The sequence below is a fragment of the Sturnira hondurensis genome, unplaced genomic scaffold, assembly GCF_014824575.4.
Source record: "Sturnira hondurensis isolate 20B ecotype Veracruz unplaced genomic scaffold, ASM1482457v3 Scaffold0015056, whole genome shotgun sequence".
NCBI lineage: Eukaryota > Metazoa > Chordata > Mammalia > Chiroptera > Phyllostomidae > Sturnira > Sturnira hondurensis.
Genome location: NW_028087687.1, coordinates 2,811,480 through 2,834,591, shown reverse-complemented (window position 1 = coordinate 2,834,591; position 23,112 = coordinate 2,811,480). Strand labels below are relative to the sequence as shown.

The 23,112-nt window shown below is 40.8% G+C and overlaps 1 protein-coding gene across 2 annotated transcripts in view; it reads left to right on the top strand.

Annotated features, from left to right (window-relative positions):
- Positions 1-23,112, top strand: part of KLHL5 (kelch like family member 5) — a 68,302-nt gene that overhangs the window by 43,555 nt on the left and 1,635 nt on the right. For both annotated transcript variants that reach the window (XM_037064327.1, XM_037064328.1), the window contains 4 exons: positions 1,067-1,291; positions 8,385-8,547; positions 15,144-15,356; positions 19,189-19,360. In XM_037064327.1, coding sequence (XP_036920222.1) covers positions 1,067-1,291; positions 8,385-8,547; positions 15,144-15,356; positions 19,189-19,360 — 773 coding nt within the window. The remainder of the gene's footprint in view (positions 1-1,066; positions 1,292-8,384; positions 8,548-15,143; positions 15,357-19,188; positions 19,361-23,112) is intronic.

Here is a 23,112-nt window from a genome sequence, read left to right as displayed (position 1 = left end):
TCCTGGTGTAATTCTGTAAGAATAGCACTGATTGCCATTTGTATTAGGAGCTTAGAAGAAGGGAATGAAGTACACACTAACCAAACTCTTCATAAAAGGGGACTGGTCTTTTTTAGAGGGGTGGGGCTTCCCCCCTTAACTCCACTAGTGTCACTTCATAAAAACAACAAGTTCTTTGAATCTTCCAATTCTTAAAAAAATGTAGACATCATGGGGCAGGTACTTCCTAAACTTCCCACACTCGTAGTTCCCAAAGCACGTGATCCACACTTATGCTCTTGTCCTCTGTGGTCACAATAGAATGCACATCTTGTCCCTCCCTGTGACAGCCAGCCCCTCACCTGTGCTCTGATGCTGCCCGTCCCTCCCTCTCAGGATCCCATCATGCACTGTACTTTCAGCTCCTTTCCTTTTAACCAGATCCTTCCCAGTACCATTTGGGCAAACTCAAGTTTTTTCCAATTTTAAAAGCAAAACAAGACAAAACTTCCCTCAACCCATCTAGTAATTCCCATCTTTCTCTCTCTTATAGCCAAAGTTCTCCAAAGAATCATCTCCATTCCTCATCTCGCAATCCTGTCCCAACCACTCAAACAAGGTCACTCTGCACCAGTGACCTCCCTGCAGTTAAATCTAGTAATGCTTTTCAGTTTCCATCCTACCTGACCCTCTCCATAGCATTAGATACTGTTCACGGTCCTACCTGCCATCAACTTTCTTCCTTTGGCTTCCATGACACTGACCTACCCAGCTTTTCCTCCCACCTCTAGCTGTTGTTTCTCAGCCTTCTTTGACAGGTAATTCTTCCTCACTTGACCTTGTAATACCAGAGCATTGCGTATGCCATGAAGAATAGGAGGTGTGTGCCCTGCTGTATGCCCTTGAGAATATTAGCAGGCAAGGTTAGAGATATGAGCAGGGACCAGATCATGCAAGGGCTTATTGGAATATAATGAAAGTATTGTTGTCAATGCTAATAAAAGTATACTTTTATACGTATAATTTCATAAAATACTCAATCATGGTGAGTTTTTTATTTACATAACTTTTATTTATACCCATTAAGGAGCAACAAGCATTGAAAAGTATGACCTCCGTACCAATATGTGGACTCCTGTGGCAAACATGAATGGGAGGAGGCTACAGTTCGGTGTCGCAGTGTTGGACGACAAGCTGTATGTGGTCGGAGGAAGAGATGGACTGAAGACTTTGAATACTGTAGAATGCTACAACCCCAAAACCAAAACCTGGAGTGTGATGCCACCTATGTCCACACATAGGCATGGCCTTGGTGAGTGAAACTGCAGATTTGTTCAGAACAGTATGTATTCGGGTTCCACGGCCTTTTTTTACGTCTGTACCGGGCCAAAGCCGACTGCTGTGGCAGCTGCTAAGTCAGCAGCAGTTATTGAGCATTCCCACACATGATCTGTTATCTGAGAAGGAGGAGCAGGGAATACAAGCACATGCATGTGTGTATGTGTGCAACTAATATAAGTGAAACCATAAGTATTTTTTTAATCCAGAGGATATTTTTATTTTATTTTAGAGAGAGAGGAACAGAGAGAGGAAAACATTGACGTGAGAGAAAAACGTAATGTTGATTGCTTGCCTTGCCTCTCATATGTGCCCCAGCCAAGGATCGATCTCACAACCTAAGTATGTTCCCTAGCCTGGGATCAAACCTCCAACCTCTTGATGTGTGGGACAGCACCCCAACCGACTGAGCCATGGGCCAGGGCAAGGAACATGGATATGTTAGTGTAGCATGATAGGCTGACAAGCCACTTTTGGATATGTGTGTTTTGTGTTGGCTATTAGTATTATCTAACCTAATTGAAATGCTATTTAAAAATCTTTAACATTATTGTTCTCTATCTATCTATAGTTTTTAAGCACAAATGAGTAAAACCCAGAACAGTTTGAAGGTGGCACAGAGAATGTAATGACGGAGACTTTTCATTTCTGCACTGAGCAGACACTGATTAACATGCACTGTGTGCCATACTCTTTACTCTGTAGGTTTGTAAAAATGTGGAAGACACTGTCTTTACCCTCCAGAAATTGATGGCTCAGTCTGAGATGATAGAAGAGAGTTTAGGGACCTTGTATCAGATGACCTCTCTTTTCTCATAAGAGAAAGAGTAGGTGAAGTAGAAAGAATTGTTTGATGAGAGTGAAGGAGGTGGAAATAAAATTACATGAGGCTTGAAATATATGTGTATTACTCAGCTTTTGCTGTATAACAAACCACTGCAAAATTTAAGAGTCTTATACCAACCATTTATTGCATTCATGGATCTGCAAGTTAGGCTGTTCTGGTCTGGGCTGTCTCAGATGATCTCTGCTGGACTTTCTCATTAACCTGTGGAAGGCTGACGGGCTGGCAGGGTGGCCTCACTCACATGTGTAATGGTAGGCAGGTTGTTGGCCTGGGAAACACAGGCACCTAGGCCGATGCTACAAATGATTCAGCAGGCTAGCGCAGGCTTCTTCACCTGGTGGCAGTCACAGGATTCCAGAAGCAGCAAGAGAAGGCAAGCCCCGTACACACACACTCTAAAGCTTCTGCCTGCATCCTGTTTCCTAACACCCCACTGGCCAGCACAAGTGGCACAGGCAAGCCCAGATTCACAGAGTAGGGAAATAGACACTTCCTCTCGATGCGAGAAGCTGAAGAGTCACATTGCATTCAAGGACAGGAAGAATTTGTGGCTGTGTTGTTGATTTATCACAGTTTGGAAAAGGTTTAAATATAGTTGCAATAAATAATTTGATAGGCCATCATAAAAGATGAATTTAAAAAATGGATGAGGACTTCCGCCAAGATGGAGGCGTAGGTGGAAACACTGTGCCTACTCCCACAACCAAGTTTGAATACAACAAAGGTTTGGAGAAGAAAGACGCAGCCAAAGAACAGAAAATTGAACTATACATAAGTCCACCAACGAACCATTCAACCTGAAGGGGCCGAGCCAGCAGTGGAGCGGGGACAGGCAAGAAAGATTTCCTGACCCAGGCACCCAGGCAGCTCCGTGTCGGGCTGACCCAGTGAAGGCTCAGGGCAGCGGGGTGGCTGCCGTCACACATTCGCTCACAGTGGGACAGACAGCACAGCCCGCAGTGGCGGCGGGAGGCAGCAGAGGGAGCCCGCCATTGCTTTCCTATGGCCCCGCCCCCACATACAGCGTCCCAGCGACTGAGTGGCCCTGCTCTGGTGAACACCTAGGGCTCTGCTCCTCATTTGTAACAGGCACGAACAGTCCAAAATATCACTCAAGAAGAAGTCAAAGCCCCAGAGCCGATAACTCTAAGTGACCGGGAAATAGCAAACCTCTCAGATGCACAATTCAAGATACTGGTGATCAGGATGCTCACAGAACTGGTTGATTTTAGCCACAAATTAGAGGAACATATGAAGGCTAAACTAATTGAAATGAAGTGAAATGCACAGGAAACCAATAGTGATGGAAAGGAAACTGGGACTCAAATCAATGGAGTGGACCAGAAAGAAGAAAAAAATGACCAAACAGAAAAGGATGAAGAAACAAGAAAATGAGAGGCTTAGGAACCTCCAGGACATCTTGAAACGTTCCAACATCTGAATTATAGCGGTACCAGAAGGAGAAGAGGAAGAGCAAGTGGAAAAGTAATTTGAACAATAACAAAGGAGAACTTCCCCAGTCTGGCAAAGGACATAGACTTCCAGGAAATCCAGGAAGCTCAGAGAGTCCCAAAGAAGTTGGACCCAAGAAGGAACACACCAAGGCACATCATAATTACATTAGCCAAGACTAAAATGAAGGAGAGAATCCTAGAAGCAGCAAGGGATAAGGGGACAGTCGCCTACAAAGGAGTACCCATCAGACTGTCAGTGGATTTCTCAAAAGAGACCTTACAGGCAAGAAGAAGCTGGAAGGAAGTATTCCAAGTCATGAAATCCAAAGACCTACATCCAAGACTGCTCTATTCAGCAAAGCTTTCAATTAGAATGGAAGGACAGATAAAGTGCTTCTCAGATAAGGTCAAATTCAAGGAGTTCATCATCACCAAGCCCTTATTATATGAAATGTTAAAGGGACTTATCTAAGAAAAAGAAGATAAAAAATATGAACAGTGAAAGGACAGCAAACTCACAGTTATTAACAACCACACCTAAAACAAAAGCAAACCAAGAGGACAGCTAGATCAGGAGCAGAACCATAGAAATGAAGATCACATGGAGGGTTAGCAACAGGGGAGTGGGAGGAGGAGAAGGGGGGAGAAGATACAGAAAATAAGTAGCATAGATGGTAGGTAAAAAATAGATGGGGGGAGGGCAAGAATAGTAGGAGAAATGTAGAATCTAAAGAACTTGAGGCACGTGGTCATAAACTAAAGGGGGGAAGGGGGAGGGGGTGTGCAGGGTGGAGGGGAATGAAGGGGGGGATAGAACTGTAATGGTATAATCAACAAAATATATTAAAAAATAAAAAAAATAAAAATAAAAAATGGATGAGTAGCAGTGAAGGCATAGTTTGGACTGCATAGCTTTCTACTATATATTAATACTGAGCACCTGAGTAGAAGATGCCCCCCAAAAGCCAGTGAAAATTGTCTAGGCATGAAGATACCATCTAGTGGTCGCTGAGTATAGCAAAAAATCAGAGACAAGGAATTCTGTTAGATGCAGTTAGGTTTCAATGAAAAGCAATCTTAAGTTTCAAGTTCAGTAAGAAAGTAAACCAGAAGGTCAGGGCTAAGGTGCAGAGAGGAAGCTTAAAATTAACTATATGAAATTTAACAAAGAAAACTATAAACATTACCCTTGAGTCCATAAAATCGCCTATTGCATAGGTGCAGAGTGTGGGAAGATATATCTTAAAAGCAGCAGGCATGAGACTTACACATTAGGGTTGACCATGAAGTTCAGGGACAATAGTGTGATTCTACTGCAAACTTCCCCCTACCATGGGGGAAGGAGATGTAATGCTCACTTAATTCTTACACATATTGGTGCATGGACTGAGAATGCCTGTGAGCCAGCTCTGCTTCGTGCAGACTAGACTGTGCGTGGGACGCTGTCATTAGTCCCAGGTGCCCGACAAAAGACTTTATTGAACTGTAGCAACTTCAAAGGAGGATGATTACATAGCTCAAAGTGTCTACTTTAAGCCTTTATTTCAGATTTTTGCATCTCTTAAAACAGCTTTGGTCTTATTAATTTACCTTATAATAAATGTTTTAAGCTTGAACTTATAAAAGGCACTTTTACTTAAGAGAAAGTCCTTTTATCCCTTTGCATATGGGAATTACACTAAGACTTCATTTGAAAACATGATTCTGCTGCTGATACTTTCTTTTCCAAGATGCTATTCAAGGTGTTGGACTAGATGGAACCATTATCCTTTCTTCCCGTCCTTTGGTTCATTATACGCACACCACATATGTGTATTACATAGCTGCATAGGTGTGTCTACAATAGCCAGTACTGGTAGGGTACAAATGAGCGGAATAACATGTTAATTCAGGACATACATGAATGACAAATATTTGTATCTCACCAGTCCATGATTGCACCAATTGAAATGTATTTGTATTGCCAAATTTGTATGCTGAGCCTCTGGTGATTCATATTTATATCTCGCCTGATGGTGATCACGTCACACCTCATCTCAGAACCTTCTGCTGGCTCTCTGTCTCAGTTAGAAAAAACCCAATGTCTTTGCAATAGCCCCAGCCACTCTGCATGCTCTGGCTGCTCACTCCCCTTCATCTGCTACACTCTCCCCATCACACACCCTGCCAGCCAAACTGGCCTCCTTGCTGTCCCGCAGACACACTGAGCATGGCTTGGGGACTTTGCACATGCTGTCTCCTTTACCACACCCTCTTTCCTGCAGATATTTCCATGTCTGGTTTCCTGACTTCACTTATGTGTTCATTTAAATGTCATCTTATCTGAGAAGTCTCCCCTTGATTCTCTCTCCGATCGATCAATTATGTTTTTCTTATTAGCATTTAACAATACCCAAAATATATTGTTTCTGTTCCCCAACTAAAATATTAGGTCCATGAGGGCAGAACCCTTATCTGTTATGTTCTGATAAGCACCTCGAACTTAGTAGAAACTCAGTAGATACTTGTTGAACAAATGAATCTGGTTCAGTTCCCTAGTGATGGTTCATCAATAGACTGTGCTATCAACTCTAACTGCAATAAAAACACCATGAATTTGAATGAATATGGGAAAAGGAATAAAAATGCTTTCTCAAATATATCTGAAGTCCATATTTTTGAAAAATGTTTTAAATATGGAAATATGTGCATTTAATATAGTTTTTAATAACTTCCCCACTGCATGTGATCAAAATACTGTCTCTGAAACTTTTAAGACCAAGGCTACGGTGCTATTTCTCCCCCTCACTTACCTGCCTATCTTCCAAGAAGAGCTGTGAATAAACCTGATGTCCAAATCATGAATTTTTTGTTTAGTTAAATTTGCATATTTAAGATTTGTGCTTACATTTCAGTAATGTGTCATTTTTTTAAAATGTTCATTGCTTTTATTCTTTATTGTTTCTCATGTGCTTTTTAAAATATATTTTATTGATTATACCATTACAGTTGTTCTATTCCCCCCCTTCATTCCCCTCCACCTGCACACTCCTTTCCCCACTACTCTCCCCCCTTAGTTTATAACCACGTGTCTCAATTTCTTTAGATTCTATATTTCCCCCACTATTCTTGCCCTCCCCCCTATCTATTTTCTACCTACCATCTATGCTATTTTCTGTGCCTTCTCCCCCCTTCTCCTCCTCCCACCCCCCTGTTTCTAACCCTCCATGTGTTCTTCATTTCTATGGTTCCACTCCTGATCTAGCTGTCCTCTTGGTTTGCTTTTGTTTTAGGTGTGGTTGTTAATAACTGTGAGTTTGCTGTCCTTTCACTGTTCATATTTTTCATCTTCTTTTTCTTAGATAAGTCCCTTTAGCATTTCATAGAATAAGGGCTTGTTGGTGATGAACTCCTTGAACTTGACCTTATCTGAGAAGCACTTTATCTGTCCTTCCATTCTAAATGAAAGTTTTGCTGGATAAAGCAATCTTAGCTGTAGGTCTTTGGATTTCATGACTTGGAATACTTCTTTCCAGCCCCTTCTTGCCTGTAAGGTCTCTTTTGAGAAATCCACTGACAGTCTGATGGGTACTCCTTTGTAGGCGACTGTCCCCTTATCCCTTGCTGCTTCTAGGATTCTCTCCTTCATTTTAGTCTTGGCTAATGTAATTATGATGTGCCTTGGTGTGTTCCTTCTTGGGTCCAACTTCTTTGGGACTCTCTGAGCTTCCTGGATTTCCTGGAAGTCTATGTCCTTTGCCAGACTGGGGAAGTTCTCCTTTATTATTTGTTCAAATAAGTGTTCCACTCGTGGCTGTTTCTTTCCCCCTTCTGGTACCCCTATAATCCGGATGTTGGAATGTTTAAAGATGTCCTGGAGGTTCCTAAGCCTCTCCTCATTTTTTTGAATTCTCATTTCTTCATTCCTTTCTGGTGGGATGTTTCGTTCTTCCTTCTGGTCCATTCCATTGATTTGAGTCCCAGTTTCCTTTCCATCACTATTGGTTTCCTGGACATCTCCCTTCATTTCAATTAGTTTAGCCTTCATATGTTCCTCTAATTTGTGACTGTACTCTACCAATTCTGTGAGCATCCTGATAAAGTGTCTTAAATTGGGCTTCTGAGAGGCTGGCAATCTGTTGGTCGCTTAGAGTTATTGGCTCTGGGACTTTGAGTTCTTCTTGAGCCATCTTTTGGGCTGTTCATGCCTGTTAAGTAGCAGGATTGAAGCCCTAGGTTTTCACCAGAGCAGGGCAACTCAGTCGCTGGGTTGTGACATTGTATGTGGGGGTGGGGTCAAAGAGGGACAATGGCTTCCCTCCGTCTCCTGCTGCCTCGACCCCCACCAGCACCGCAGCCACCACTGTCACCAGGCCCACGAGCCTCGCTCCACGGCAGGCAAGTGTGCCACTGCTGTCAGCCCTCCACCACTGGGTTCGCCCCCTGGGGCCTGTGTGATCCGTCTCACTGCGCGCAAACGTGCGACCTTGGTCAGTCTGCCCCACACCCCGACTAGTTCTGGGCTGCCTGTGCTCCTAGGTCTGTCCTGCCCGACCCAGCTCCGCTGCTGGCTCCACCTCTCTTACTGTCCTCGTTGAACGGTTCGTAGCTGTCGGACTTCCGTATAATTCCGTGTTCTGGTCTCTGGGTGTGTCTTAGTTCTCCAAAACTTTTGTTGTATTGAAGCTTGGTTGTGGGAGAAGGCACAGTGTTTCCACCTATGCCTCCATCTTGGCGGAAGTCCTAATGTGTCATTTTTAAGTCATTTCTTTCCTGCTTCCTTGTAGGTGTGGCTGTATTGGAAGGTCCTATGTATGCAGTTGGAGGGCATGATGGCTGGAGCTATCTGAATACAGTGGAAAGGTGGGACCCTCAGGCTCGCCAGTGGAATTTTGTGGCCGCCATGTCCACACCCAGGAGCACAGTAGGTGTGGCAGTACTCAGTGGAAAGTAAGAAAATACTTAAAGTTCTATTTAAAACACAGTAAACTAAATTTACTGTGCTATGTCATATCCAACTTAAAAATGTGCATAAATAAATCACAAAAGAGAAATAGTTTTCAGTGATGTAAACAAATGTTTAAACATGGAGGCATAGGTAAACACAGCTCACCTCCTTGCACAACCACATCAGAATTACAACTAAATTACCGGCCAATGATCACTCGGAACCATCAGAAATCAGGTTGAATGGAAGACCGTCAACTGTGGAACTAGAGAAACCACACCCATCCAGGAGGGTGAGAGACATGGGGAGGCAGAGATGTTGAGACAAGCAGATGTGGAATGGGCTGGTCCCTCACACATGTGTGGTAGATAAAAATTCAGGAGGACTATCTCCGTAGCAAGGGGTCCCAGCCCCACACCATGCCCACCAGCCCAGGGTGCCAGTGCCAGGAAGATAAGCCCCCATAACTTCTGGCTGCAAAACCTTCAAGGATTGAGTTGGCGGAAGAAACTGCTGGACTCCCAAGCAGTCCCTCTTAAAGAGTCTGCATATGAACTTGGACTCGCTCCCTCTGAGCTCCAGCACCACCGGGGTAGCAGCTTGAAAGGCACTAGTGGCATACACGGAGGAACTGAAGTGTCTGGCATCAGGGATTCTACTTTGCCCACCCCTGGCATTTATCTGAGGCTCTGTCCCACCCAGTCACAGCCTTCTCCCAGCCCTCCTACCTCTGACTAAGCAGCCTCAGGCCGGGCACTAGGAGCAGCCAGCTTTGAATCACAATTTGGCTCCACCCAGCACAAGTAACAGCCAGCTGCAGATTGCTTTGTAGCTCACACTGAGTGGCCCCAGGTGAACACGGGTGGGGGCTTACTTTTGCCTGCACCACCCAGGAAACTCCAGAGCCTGTGCACCCAGTGGACAGCTACAGACCAGGTTGGAGCACCACCACCCTGCCCCTGCACAGCTGATCCTCTACAGAAGGTGGAGGTTTGTAGTCAGTGGTGTAGCCAATTCTTGCAGCTGATTGGCCTGGGTAAATCCCTCCCATAGACCTGCCAACAGCAATCAAGGTTCAACTACAAGAGGAGGTTGTCCTCAGCCCACACCTTGAATTCCAAGTTTTGGTGATAGGGGAGGCAGGGCCACTGGACCTCATAGGCCAGGCTGCCAAGGCAAGGAGTCACAGCAACTCTACCTAATACACAGAAACAAGCACAGGGAGGCTGCCAAACTGAGGAGACAAAAAAACCCCCAAAACGGCCCAAATGAAAGAACAGATCAAAACTCCAGAAAAAGAACTAAACAAAATGGAGATGAGCAATCTATCAAATGCAGAATTCAAAACACTGGATATAAGGGTGCTCAAGGAACTCAGTGAGTACTTCAACAGCATAAAAAAATCCAATCAGAAATGATGAATATACTAATGGAAATGAACAATTTACAGGAAATCAACAGTAGGGTGGATAAAGCCAAGAATCAAATCAGTGATATGGAACAGAAGGAAATAAAAAACAACCAAGCAGAATGACAACAAGAAGAAAAATTCCAAAAAAAAAAAAATGAGGCTAGTGTAAGGAACTTCTGAGACAACTACAAGCATACCAACATTCGCATCATAGGGATGCCAGAAGGAAAATAGAAAGAGCAAGAAATTGGAACTATTTGAAAAAATAATGAAAGAAAACTTCCCTATTTGGGGGAAGGAAATAAACATGCAAGTCCAGGAAGCACACAGAGTCCCAAACAAGATGGACACAAACAGGTCCACACCAAGACACATCACAATTAAAATGCCAAAGATGCAGATAAAGAGAATCTTAAAAGCAGCAAGAGCAAAGCAGTTAGTTACCTACAGGGGAGTTCCCATAAGACTATCAGCTTATTTCTTAAAAGAAAGTTTGCAAGCTAGAAGGGATTGGCAATAAATATTTAAAGGGACCTACAGCCAAGATTGCTTTACTCAGCAAAGCTGTCATTTAGAATCAAAGGGTAGATAAAGTTTCCCAGACAAGAAAAAACTAAAGGAGTTCATCATCACTGAACCATTATTGTATGAAATGTTAAAAGGACTTATTTAAGAAAAAGATCAAAACTATGAGTAATAAAATGGCAATAAACACATACCTATCAGCAATTGAATCCAAAAAACAAACTAAGCAAACAAGAAGGCAGAGACAGAATCATGGATACCGAGAGTATTTTGATGGCTGCCATACGGGAGGGGTTGTATGAGAGAACTGGTGAAAAAGTGAGGGGATTAAGACGTACCAATAGGTAGTTACAGCATAGCCTTGGGGATGTAAAGTACAGCATAACAAATGGAGCAGCCAAAGACCTACATGCATGACCCATGGTCATGAACAATGGTGTGGGGGTTGCCTGAGGGAGAGGGGGTGCTGATTGGAGAGGAGCAAGTGAAGGAAAAGTGGGACAACTGTAATAGCACAATGAATAAAATATTTAAAGAAACAAATTTTAAAATAGGCTCTAAGATATCTAAATATAAATGTCTCTACAGTAAGTTGACATGGGCAGCCTTTTTGAAGACTGTCCTGCTACCATCTAGGTACACAGGTAGGTGCTCCAGGCAGCCCAAGAAGGGTGTGGTTCTCATCAACCAGCCTTTTGCTAGGCTTGATCTAACAAAGTAGCAATGTTTTAAACTATTTTGTTGGTTTTGTTTATTAGGTACATAGTCATAATCAGGAAAAAATAGAAACTATATTGTTTTTAAGAAAAGCATGCCACTGATTGAAAAAAATTATGTATCTTCTCACTACCATTTGGTGATTTAGAACAAATCATTTCTTCATACCTCAATTTTTTATATCTATAAAATGAAAAGCCTAGATTAACTACTGTTTTGTTATTTTAATTTATTTTACAATGCTTCCTGTTGCAAAATGTAGTTTTTCTTTAGGGAAGAACTATTTCAATGTCTTATGAGTTTCATTCTGTATGTTAAAATTTTCAAAATGTTAAAATGTCTCTACCGCGTTTGACAGAACGAAGCTTTATTTAGACTTCCAATTGCTCAGGCTACTTTTAAGCCACTGGCTGACAAATACTTTTGGCAGTAGAATCTCTCTTTCAAATGAAATCTTAACAAAAACCTCATATTTAAGGCAAGTGGGGGTTCAAATTTATTATAAGCTTACTTTACATTTATTATAAGTTCAATTTTATAATATTTACTTATTATAAATTTCAATGTAGGAGACTAAGTCTGTTTTCAATATTATTTCTATGTTTGTTTTAGTAGCCCAGTATGAAGAATATCCTGATTCACAAATAAGCTGAAAATAGTATCAGTTATTTTAACTAATAGAGCAATGTAATTGGAATCTCAAGAAACTTCAGTTAAATTATTCAATTAGTTTGCAGATTGGAGAAAAAATTTTTTCCTAAGTTTAATTTGAAATATCACCTACTAACCATTGGCATTATTGATCATAATTTTAAAAACCAGGCAAGACCTAATTTTAAAAGTTAACCATGGCCTAAATCTTACATTTTAAATATTTAGTACAAAACTATCACAATTTGACATACTGTCTCTTTTTTTTATTCTAATAGGTACTGTCATGCAAAAGAAACTAACATGGTATTTAATTAAGCCAGGTGATAATTTTGAAAAGGAAAACTTGAATTTCAAATGAACTGTTTTGGGGGGCCCCCTAAAGTCCTCCACAGAATCCAGTTCTTAGAATAGTTTGAAGACCATTGCTTGAGATAATGAGTCTTCAGAAAGTGTTACTGATACAATTTAGCCCTTAATGTTAGCATGGTATAAATGTTGTACATCTGACACTTCCTAAAAATGCCATTTTCTAAAAGAATGAAAATAGTGATCTCACCTTTAACAGGAACCTAATCAACAAAACAAACAAGCAAGCAAAGTAGAGCCAAAGACATTGGAATTGAGAACAGGCTGAAAGTGACCAGAGGGGAGGGGATAATGAGGGGAAAAGGTGAAGGGTTTACAGTAACAATTACAAAGGACACATGAACAATAACAAGGGGGGTGGTGTTGCATTCACCATCCACGAGAACAAATGTCAGAGACTTTCAAGGTTCCAAAGATGTTACTTTATTGGCCAAGTTTAACCTGCGCAGGGGCGAACTCTCCAAAGTGTCCAGAGACACGGTGCCCGCAAGGGCTGCAAATGAGAGTCGCGCCAAACGCTTACATGCTTAGGGTTTTAAGGAGGCGCGCAAGCAAGCTGGATACAGAAGCAGATGTGGCGGTTAGCGGTTGGCTCAGGGGCACAATAGGGTTACTGATTATTGGTGAGTTAACTCGTGCACTGGCTCGTGCTCCTTTACCTGATTGGTCAGTTGAGCTCGTGCACAGGGGCAAAATTTCCCTCCCTAGTGACTGTCCAGATGGCTATCTGCCTGACTAACCTTGTTGCTCTTAACCCACATCCTGGAACACACCCTGCTCTTCGGGTGTGTCCCGGAGCCTCTTTGGGTTAGTTAGTAAAACACCTTTTGCTTCCTTACAGCTATGTTCTGGCTAGTTCCCCTTTGCCCTCAACAGGTGGAAACAGGAGAGAGGTGAGGAGGGCTGAGGTGGTAGGGAGGGGTGGGGGGAAAAGTCAGAAAACTACTTGAACAAAAATTAAAAAATAAAATAAATTTTAAGAAAAGAAAAAACTCCATGAATTTCAAACAAAACTATTAATTGGATATGTTAGCCTTATCAGTAAAATGTAGAATAATCTATAATAAACCCATCTAACAAATGAAAAAAAAAGAAAGAAAATAGGACAGAATTCATTTTTCCCCTCAAGCACTTATACCATATTATTCAAGTGTAAGGTACTATTCAAAATACTTTAAATATGATCATTAATAATCCTCTGGCGCAGGGCTTCCAGATTTTATGGATGATGAAATTCAGGTAGCTGGAGGTTAAATAACTTGTCCACAATCACAAATGGTAAGTGATAAGTGGCAGGACCAGGTTTCAAACCCAGAGAATGTGGCTTCAGCATTCATGCTCACTACAGCACTTTTCACATGAAGCCCGTGAATTCATTGTGAAGAGGGTAAGGTGCCTTGAGCCTATTGTAAAGTATGTGTGCGTGTATTTTTAATTAATGGTACTTCCTAATGGTTGATGCCTTCTATTACTCTGTGATCAATATTTAGATCATTATTCCCTCAAGTGTTGATTAAAGATTAGAATAGTTTAATATTAAGGATAGTAACACAAATATGTAGTTTTTAATACATAAAAAAAGTTTCAAACAAATTTAAACTTTCATATAGCTTAATATATAGCTTCATATAGTATAATATAGCTTAAACTTAGAGCACAATATTGTTAAAACCTTATAGCTGTTTAATATATGGTCATCCTCTTATTTAAAAACCAGTTTGAGTGGTATTGTGTACTTTAAATTATGGATTAAAATTATGAAATCTATCTTTTAAATGTGTATATTAACCAAGTATAAATACTTAATGTTTTAATGGGCAGAAAATTGATACAGTTCAAATATTTCTTGAGACTATATAGTTAAATATTAACTGAGGCCTCTATAAATTAAACCTGTATTACTTTTAGTGTTAGCAATGAACTGAATTTATTACTTTAAAAAACCTAAAGGAAAAATATCTATGAAGAGCTTCCCAAGTAAATAGTAAGTACAAGAGGATTTTATGCTTAATAAAAAATATTTAAATCTTCAAATATTTAAAATATTTTACATATATTTAGAGTAAAAGACTTTCAAATTAGTACTATATATTAGTTAATAGTGAATTAAAGTTGACCAAGGCAACATTTAGCTCATTAACATACATTCATATAAGATAACTTACAGTACCCTTATCTGCATTAATTTAAATTAATGGAAGATCACTGTTTATATACAGTAAATATTATTTTATATGCCATTGTTTCAAGGTCTCCTTTTATTCTATTTTATTACTACAAGTACATCCCAGATAACTGTTCACTGTACAACTACTCGTTAATGTAACTATGTGTCCTGGTTCTGCTTCTCAGTGGGTGACCCCATGCAAGTCTCTTAACCTCCATGAGCTCCAGGGTCTTCAACTGTGAGATGGGGATACAGATGGTTCCTCATAGCATCACTGTGATGATTAGATGAATACATGTGCAGTGCCTTACCTGTGGTAGGTGCTCGGGGAAGGGTAGTTTCTTTCCTTTATAACAGAGTTCCTATTTTGGTTACTGAAGACATAAGGTATGATTTATTTATACACCATATTTTCTATATTCTAAGACACATTTTAGCATCTCTAAAAATGCAGTGCACCTTACAATCGAGAGTGGTGTATCAAACAGATGTCAAACAGATGGCACCTGTGAAACAGTCGTCATTGCTTTCATGTGAGCTTTTTTAATGTATACATGGTGATATTTGATCTATCCGTATTTATGATGTACACATATGTCATTTAATTGGCAGCATATCACTTTTCTAGTGAAACATAAGTTAACAATGTGTCTTATAATCAGTGGCAGTTTAAGTTCAAGGAACCACCGTAAGAATAACCTCTTTGTCTTAAGCATAGTGCTGTGTCTCCTCTCCCACTCTGTGTGTTCTTTTTACAGACTTTATGCAGTTGGTGGTCGTGATGGAAGTTCTTGTCTCAAGTCAGTAGAGTGTTTTGACCCTCATACGAATAAGTGGACACTCTGTGCACAAATGTCCAAAAGGAGAGGGGGAGTGGGAGTGACCACCTGGAATGGACTGCTGTACGCTATTGGAGGGCACGACGCGCCCGCGTCCAACTTGACTTCCAGACTCTCAGACTGTGTGGAAAGGTAATTTCTCGTGAAGGAAAACTGGGAATGAAAAAGAACAAGTGTGAGCCTCTGACGCTTTCAGAAAGATTAGTAATTCTTTATTACGCATCCACCACTTGCAGTCTTCCTTAGGAGCTTTGTAAATGCTGGACTGTCTGCTCTGGCCATCTCTCCGTCGGTCTCTTTAGAGCCTCCTCAGGTTCTCCTCTTGTCTGATAACTGCCTACTTTACTTTAGAATTGGTTATATAATTTATTAATTGAATCATAAGAAAAACATTTGTTGTATACTATTTTATACTGGTCACTGTACCTAATGAAAGAAAAGGAGCTCCATGAGTTTCAGAGATAGTGAATTAGGGGCTGGAAGCTAAATAAGAGAAAGGGGGTGGGGCATTCCTAATACATTTTGATATAAAATGAAATAATAAAAGGTTCATGAGGCATAGAAGCGTTATCAAGTCTTCCAAACTGGCCCCATGAAACTCAGGTGTGGGGCCAGGTGAAGAAACCTAACATTAGCAGAAGAGTTGCACAGTAGTCCAGGCTCCATCATTAGTGTTCAGTCTAGTTCAAGGAGTAGAGAAAATTGAGTGGATTTAGACAAGCCAATAGGAGCACATATGAGCACTCCAGAGCAGAAAGGAAAAGACTCATTCAGAAACTGAAAGGCAGCCAGTACAGTACAGAACAAAGTGGCAGAGAGAATGGCAGCAAGGGAAGCAGAGTGGTTGGAGGCAAGGGCAGGTCATGTAAAGTATTGAGGCTTTATTAAGAATTTTGGGGACTTCCAGTCAAGATGGAGACATAGATAGACAGGCTTCACCTCCTTGCACAACCACAGAAAGAATTATAACTAAACCTCAAAACAACCCCCAGAACTGTCAGAAAATTGAACTGTATGGAAGTCCAACACTCAAGGATTTAAAGAAACCACTTTCATCCAGATGGGTAGGAGGGGTGAAGACATGAAATGGGCAGAGAGGCAAGGAGACATGGTGGGGTGTAGAGAGGCAGTGGTGGCGGCGTAACAGGCAGTCCCACATTCACGTGTGGTGAGTAAATATCAGGAGGGAACCTTGGGAGCAAGCAGTCCCAGCCCCAGGCTAAACCGCACAGCCTAGGGTCTAGCCCTGGGAAGATAAATCCCCGTAACTTCGGGCTGGAAAAACCAGTGAGGGTTGGGGTGGCAGAAGAAGCTGTCAGATTTTCAGTAAACTCTGCTTAAAGGGTCTGCGTGGTCTTAGAACCTATGCAGCCCCTCCCACTCTGGGATTCAGCACCAGGGCAACAGTTGGAAGGGCTCCAGTCACATATGGGGAGCGAGTGGAGTGACTGGAAACAGGATGAGAGCTGGACAAACCTCCAGAAGCCAGGCAGCAGCACTCCCCTCTCTGCGCCCTCCCCCCACACAGAGCCACAAAACAGTGAAGTGGGTTGTCCTGCCCTGGCGATTACCTAAGGTTCCACCCCACAGGATTTACAGATACCTTTTCTATAATAGTCACGCTACTAAGACAGGGAATCAAAGCAGCTCTATCTAATAATACACAGAAACAAACACAGGGAGGCTGCCAAATTGAGGAGATAGAGAGAGATGGCCAAATGAAAGAACAGAACAAAACCCCAGAAAAAGAATTAAACAAAACAGAGACAACCAACCTATCAGATGCAGAGCTCAAAACACTGGTGATCAGGATGCTCAAAGAACTCACTGAGTATGGCAACAACATAAAGGAAGAAACAAAGGTTACACTGAGTGAGATAAAGAAAAATCTACAGAGAACCAGCAGTGAACAGGAGAAAGCTAGGATTCAAATCGGTGATTTGCAACTTAAGGAAGAAATAAACATTCAATCAGAGCAGCAAGAAGAAACAAGAATTAAAAAACAAAAAATGAGGAGAGTATAAGAAACCTCTGGAACATCTCCAAATTTGCCAACATCCGAATCATAGGAATGCCAGAAGGAGAAGAGGAAGAGCAAGAAATTGAAAACATATTTGAAAAAAATAATGAAAAAAACTTGCTTAATTTGATGAATGAAATAGACATGCAAGTCCAGGAAGCACAGAGAGTCCCAAACAAGTTGGACCCAAAGAGTATCAAGACACATCATAATTAAAATGCCAGAGGTTAAAGATAAAGAGAGAATCTTAAAAGCAGCAAGAAAAAGGTGGAGAGTTACCTACAGAGGAGTTCCCATAAGACTATCAGCTGACTTTTCAAAAGAAACTTTGCAGGCAAGAAGGGACTGGCAAGAACTATTCAGAGTGATGAAAAGCAAGGACCTACATCCAGGATTACTCTATCCAGAAACGCTATCATTTAGAATGGAAGGGCAGATAAAGTGCTTCCCTGTCAAGGTAAAGCTAAAGGAGTTCATCATCACCAAACTCTTATTATATGAAATGTTAAAGAGACTTATTTAAGAAAAAGAAGAAGATAAAAACTATGAACATTACACCCTGGCTGGTATAGCTCAGTGGATTGAGCACGGGCCTGTGAAGCAAAGGGTCACCGGTTCGATTCCCACTCAGGGCACATGCCTGGGTTGCAGGCCAGTCCCCAGTAGGGGACACATGAGAGGCAACCACACATTGTTTCTCTCCTTCCCTTCCCCTCTCTCTAAAATAAATATAAATAAAATATTTTTTAAAAGAATACTATAAAAAAAACTATGAACATTAAAGTGACAACAAACTCACAACTCAACAATTGAATCTAAAAAAAACTAAGCAAATAAGCAGAACAGGAACAGAATCATAGGTATGGAGATCATTTGGAGGGTTATCAGCTAGGAGGGCAAAGGGTAAGAAATTGGGGAAAGAAGTACAGGGATTAAGAAGCATAATTGGTAGATACAAAATAGATGGGGTATTAAGAATACTGTAGGAAATGGAGAAGCCAAAGAACTTCTATGCAAGACCTATGGACATGAACTTGGGAGACGGAAGATTGCTGGAGGTCATGGGGATTCTGGGTGGAGGGGGCAAAGGAAAAAATTGGGACAACTAATCAATAGCATAATCAATAAAATAAGTTTTAAAAAAGAATTTTGGATAAAGAGCAGTGGTAATTTAGTGTATATATGTACATTATTCAATAAATTAGAAATAACTAAAAGAAGAATAAAAAATGAAATGAAGGTTTGTTGGTGACAATGATTGCTTTCTGTGAAATAAACAGAGTTGGGTTTTTTTTGGTTCGGGGGTGGGGTTTTTTTTGGAAGAAGAAGGAATGTTACATCTGCATTTAACCTGTATTGGGGAGAAAATAATTCAGATTATGCTTATTGCATGTTATAATTGAGGAAAGGAATATGGAAGTTTTTATGCCCTTTGCCCCATACCTTAGCACACGCTCGCCATTGTACTGCATACATACAGTGAAAACTTGTTCGTTCACATGAGAAGTATTAGAAGCAAAATAGGTCGTCTAAGCATGTACCTGATCTTAGATACTCAGTGTTAGTCAGTTCTAATACACATACGGCATGAAAGGTCCAAGCAGGCCCCCAAATGAACTACCAGAACTGGAGCCGTAAGTTATCTTGCATAGATCTACACAAAATGCTTTTCTCAGATTCTCAGTAAGCAATCTGAGACCTTAAAGCAGTTCTCAGTATTTACATTAGCACATTTGAGAAGTTTTAGTGTTACGCATCCACTAAATGAATCTGTAATATTGTAAGTAAAAGTCTTCAGCAAAATATTGCTATTGTTCTCAACATTGTGTTCAAATGTACTTTATATGGCAGATAATAAGACAAGATAGGCTTAAAGAACAAAACTATTTTTACATAAAAGGTAATGAGAACAAGGTCAGCTCGAGTTCTGAAATTTTCTTCCAGGTATGATCCCAAAACAGATATGTGGACTGCAGTGGCGTCTATGAGCATCAGCAGAGACGCTGTGGGGGTCTGTTTGCTGGGAGATAAGCTCTATGCCGTTGGAGGGTATGATGGGCAGACTTATCTTAACACAGTGGAGGCTTACGATCCCCAGACAAATGAGTGGACCCAGGTATGTTGTTCCATTTTTCACTATTACACTTACTGTTTTTTTAAATATTTTTAATTTAAGTATAGTTGTTATACAGTCTTATATTGGTTTAGTTTCCTTTGTACAATATAGTGATTGGACATTTTCATATAATACAATGTGACCACCTCACTAATTCTAGTAATCATGTCACCATGTAAATTTATCACGGTATTAGGGGCTATATCCACCTTTTCTTTTTCATCCATTCCCTCACCCTCTCCCTTCTGGTAACCAACCATCATTTTAGTCTCTAATGTTTATGAGTCTGTTTTTGCTTTCTTTGTTTGCTTATTTTGTTTTGTTTTTAGATTCCACATATAAGTGAAATCATACAATATTTGTCTTTCTCTGCCTAACTTATTTCACTTAGCATAATATCCTCTAGGTCAGGGTTGTCAAACTCATTTTCACCAGGGGCCACATCAGCCTCACGGTTGCCTTCAAAGGGCCGAATGTAATTTCAACTCCATAACAGTTAAGGAGTAGTTACATTTATAGAGTCCTAAAATTATTTCAGCCGTTTGAAGGCAACCACGAGACTGATGTGGCCCCCAGTGAAAATTATTTGAAATATATATATATATATATATATATATATATATATACACACGCACACACACGCACACACATACATATCACATCTTCTTTACTATTCTCCTATCAGTGCGTACTTAGGATACTTTCCTATCTTGGCTATTGTAAATAAGGCTGCAATGAACATGGGCTGCATATATCTTTTCAAATTTGTTCTGTTTTTTTGGATAAGTACCCACAAGTGAAATTGCTGTATCAGATGGTATATCTATTTTTTGTTTTTTGAGGCTTCTCCAACACTGTTTTCCATAGGGACTGCACCAGTTTGCAGTCCCACCAACAGTGCACATGATATATCCAATAGACTTGACATCCACAATATATATATAAGAAACTCATACAACTCAATAACAAAAAAATCCAATCAAAAATGGGCAGAGGCCATGAAAAGATCTATCTCCAAAGAAGATGTACAAATGGCCAACAGGCGTATGAGAAGATGCTCAACACCACTAACCATTAGGGAGATGCAAATCAAAACCGCAGTGAGAACCACCTCACACCAGCCACGATGGCTGTTACAAAAAGTCAACAATGTGTTGGCGGGGACGTGGAGCAAGGGGAACCCTTGTGCACCTCATCTGTTTTTGGTAAAACATCCTCTTAGCTTTGTCCAGTATCAAAATATATAGCCTCAACATAATACAGTCATCTCTTAATTAAATATGAGAAGATAAGAGGGAGTGTTAAATTTTATAACATAATTAAAGTCCAAAGTTACCCTTAAAGTGTGAGTGTCATACTACTCAAATTACTAGTCGGGCTGCCACGGCCTGCGGGCTGGGTAGTCGATGAGATGTTGGAGCACTGCCAGAGCCCACAGGACCACAGAGGGCTGCAGGAGAGGGAGCGGGGAGTGTGGGAAATTAGAAACGAAGACGGAAGTCCGAAACAATGGAGCTGCTTACCCATACATGACCAATAATTTTTACTCAAGCCGCTGACATTTGGGAGCAGATTGAATGGCTGACCATAATCTAATTAAGGTGGTAATCCTAAATTACATTAACAAGTAAGAAACTTGACCTGGCAAGTTTATTAACAAAGAGTTCAACTGTGTCTGTTTCTAGGAGGGCCTAGCACTTCTAGGAATGACCTTTTGAGATCTTTCTTTTCATCATCACCAATAATAGAATCAGGTAAAGAGCCAGGTACTGGTGCCCCAATACAGTATCTGATAGATTAAATTCAAATGTTTAATTGAGCCAAAGTTTTCTCACAAGAAGCGATGGTAAGTACTGTTAGTAACACATAACTTAGGAGAATCTCGACTGTCATAGACCTTAACTGCTTATGTAGGTAGCACAGTGCAGAGCAGCTGGTGTGAATGTGGAAGGAGAGCACCACATGCAGGGCAGTAGGTATGAGTGCACTGTCCACGGCACAGGTAGGGTCTGGTATAGAAGATCATGGAGAAAAAAGAAGATGGTTGTTGAGAGGACTTCGGTGAGAAAGAAGCTGGATTTCAGTGAAGCCTTAATGGATCCAGTTCAAAAATGCAGAAGGAAAGTTGTGTGAGAAAATGTGAAAGGGGTATCACTGAAGCAGAACTCTGTGGCCCATACTGAGGAGGTGTGGCTGGTTGTGAGGGTCTGTGCTTGAGGGGAGTGGGAGTTCTTACGGGGGGAAAAGTTGGGGTCAGGATGGGGGTCTGTGAAGGTCCAACTAAAGAGTTTGGCAGTGAGAAGCCAGTGGAGACTGTGAACCAAGAGAGTGGGACAATAATAACAAGTTCACGTGGCAGCAGTTGGGGACAGGATAAACCGGGTCAGAGACAGAAGTGAAGGCTTGAGTGAGAGCTACAGGATTTCATTAGAAAGTATGATTCCCTCCCATCAGCCTTCCACTGTGGCAGATAACCAGGAAGCCCAAAATGAGATAGAAGAATATCTGCGTCTGAGATGTATTTGATTTAAGCCCTTAGACAAGTTATAAGGAAATCTATTGGCCAGTATTTGAGAGTTATTATTACAGATAATTAATACTTCATGCCGAATTACTCTGTGCGAAAATTAATAACCTATGACCACATAGCTATTTTATGTGCATGCCACCCCTATCACTATTTTAAATGTACCTAAATGAGAACTTATAACCATAGTATCTGAAAAAGTAGTATTTTCATTCAGTGTTCCAACAAATGGACAGAAGGACGTTTGTACAGGGAATGAAATGAGATTACAAAGTCTGAAACTGCCACCCACTCCACTACCCACCTTGACCAAAAGTAGGAGGTGCCTGCATTGTATTTAATAAATCCTCTAAGCCAAACTTTCTAGCTGGTTGTCATAACAACATGTACTATTCAGTGTAGAGACTTAGTGTATTGGGTGTTTTCAGAAAAGCTGCTCATTACAAACAGAGTCTTTGATTTAAATGATGTAGAGGTCACTCCTAGAATATTGTAAGTAGATAATGGTGTTAAAATTGATTATTTGTTCAAGGAAATAGAGCAGTGATCAAAACAACTGATTCAAATAGAGAATAACTGAGAATTCTCTGTAATGGAAGTCTGACGTGTTTGTAAAATCCTCTCATCGGTACAAAGCAGACTTTCTTAATCCTTTGTATTAATCACTCTTTCCTAGGTGCTAATGTTTTATTTCTCTTAGGTCAAATGCATAGACTGCCAGTATGCTCAGAGTAGTCCTTCTTTGAAAACTATTCTTTCTATGCTTTTATTTTCACTATTAATTGCCTAGTGTCTCGAGTACACTTTCTTAAAAAAAGAAAAATAAGTGAGAGATTTAAGAGTTGTTCCTTATCCGTAATACGTTTATCTTCCTACACTTGGCATCCCACACTTCTCTCTCTGTCAGAGTTTATTCGGGAGGTTTGTTTCCACTCCTGAGAGTAGAATGGATGGTGTTTATTATTTATTTACTCTGCTAAAAAGCAGTGGCTGGGTCTAGACCTCTCAGTCACGCACAGAAAAGGCAGTGAGTGGGACGCTCCCAGCCCCTCTGGAGGAGGCAGACCCGGCACGCAGTTCTGCTCTCTGAGGTGGTACTTCTGTGGCAGGAGTGCTTCAGATCTGTGTTTGCCTCCCCAGATAACACTTGATATTTTCTCCATTGCTTACAAAGTTGCTTTTAAATATTCAGCATTTCCTCACATCTATATTGCACATCATTTTG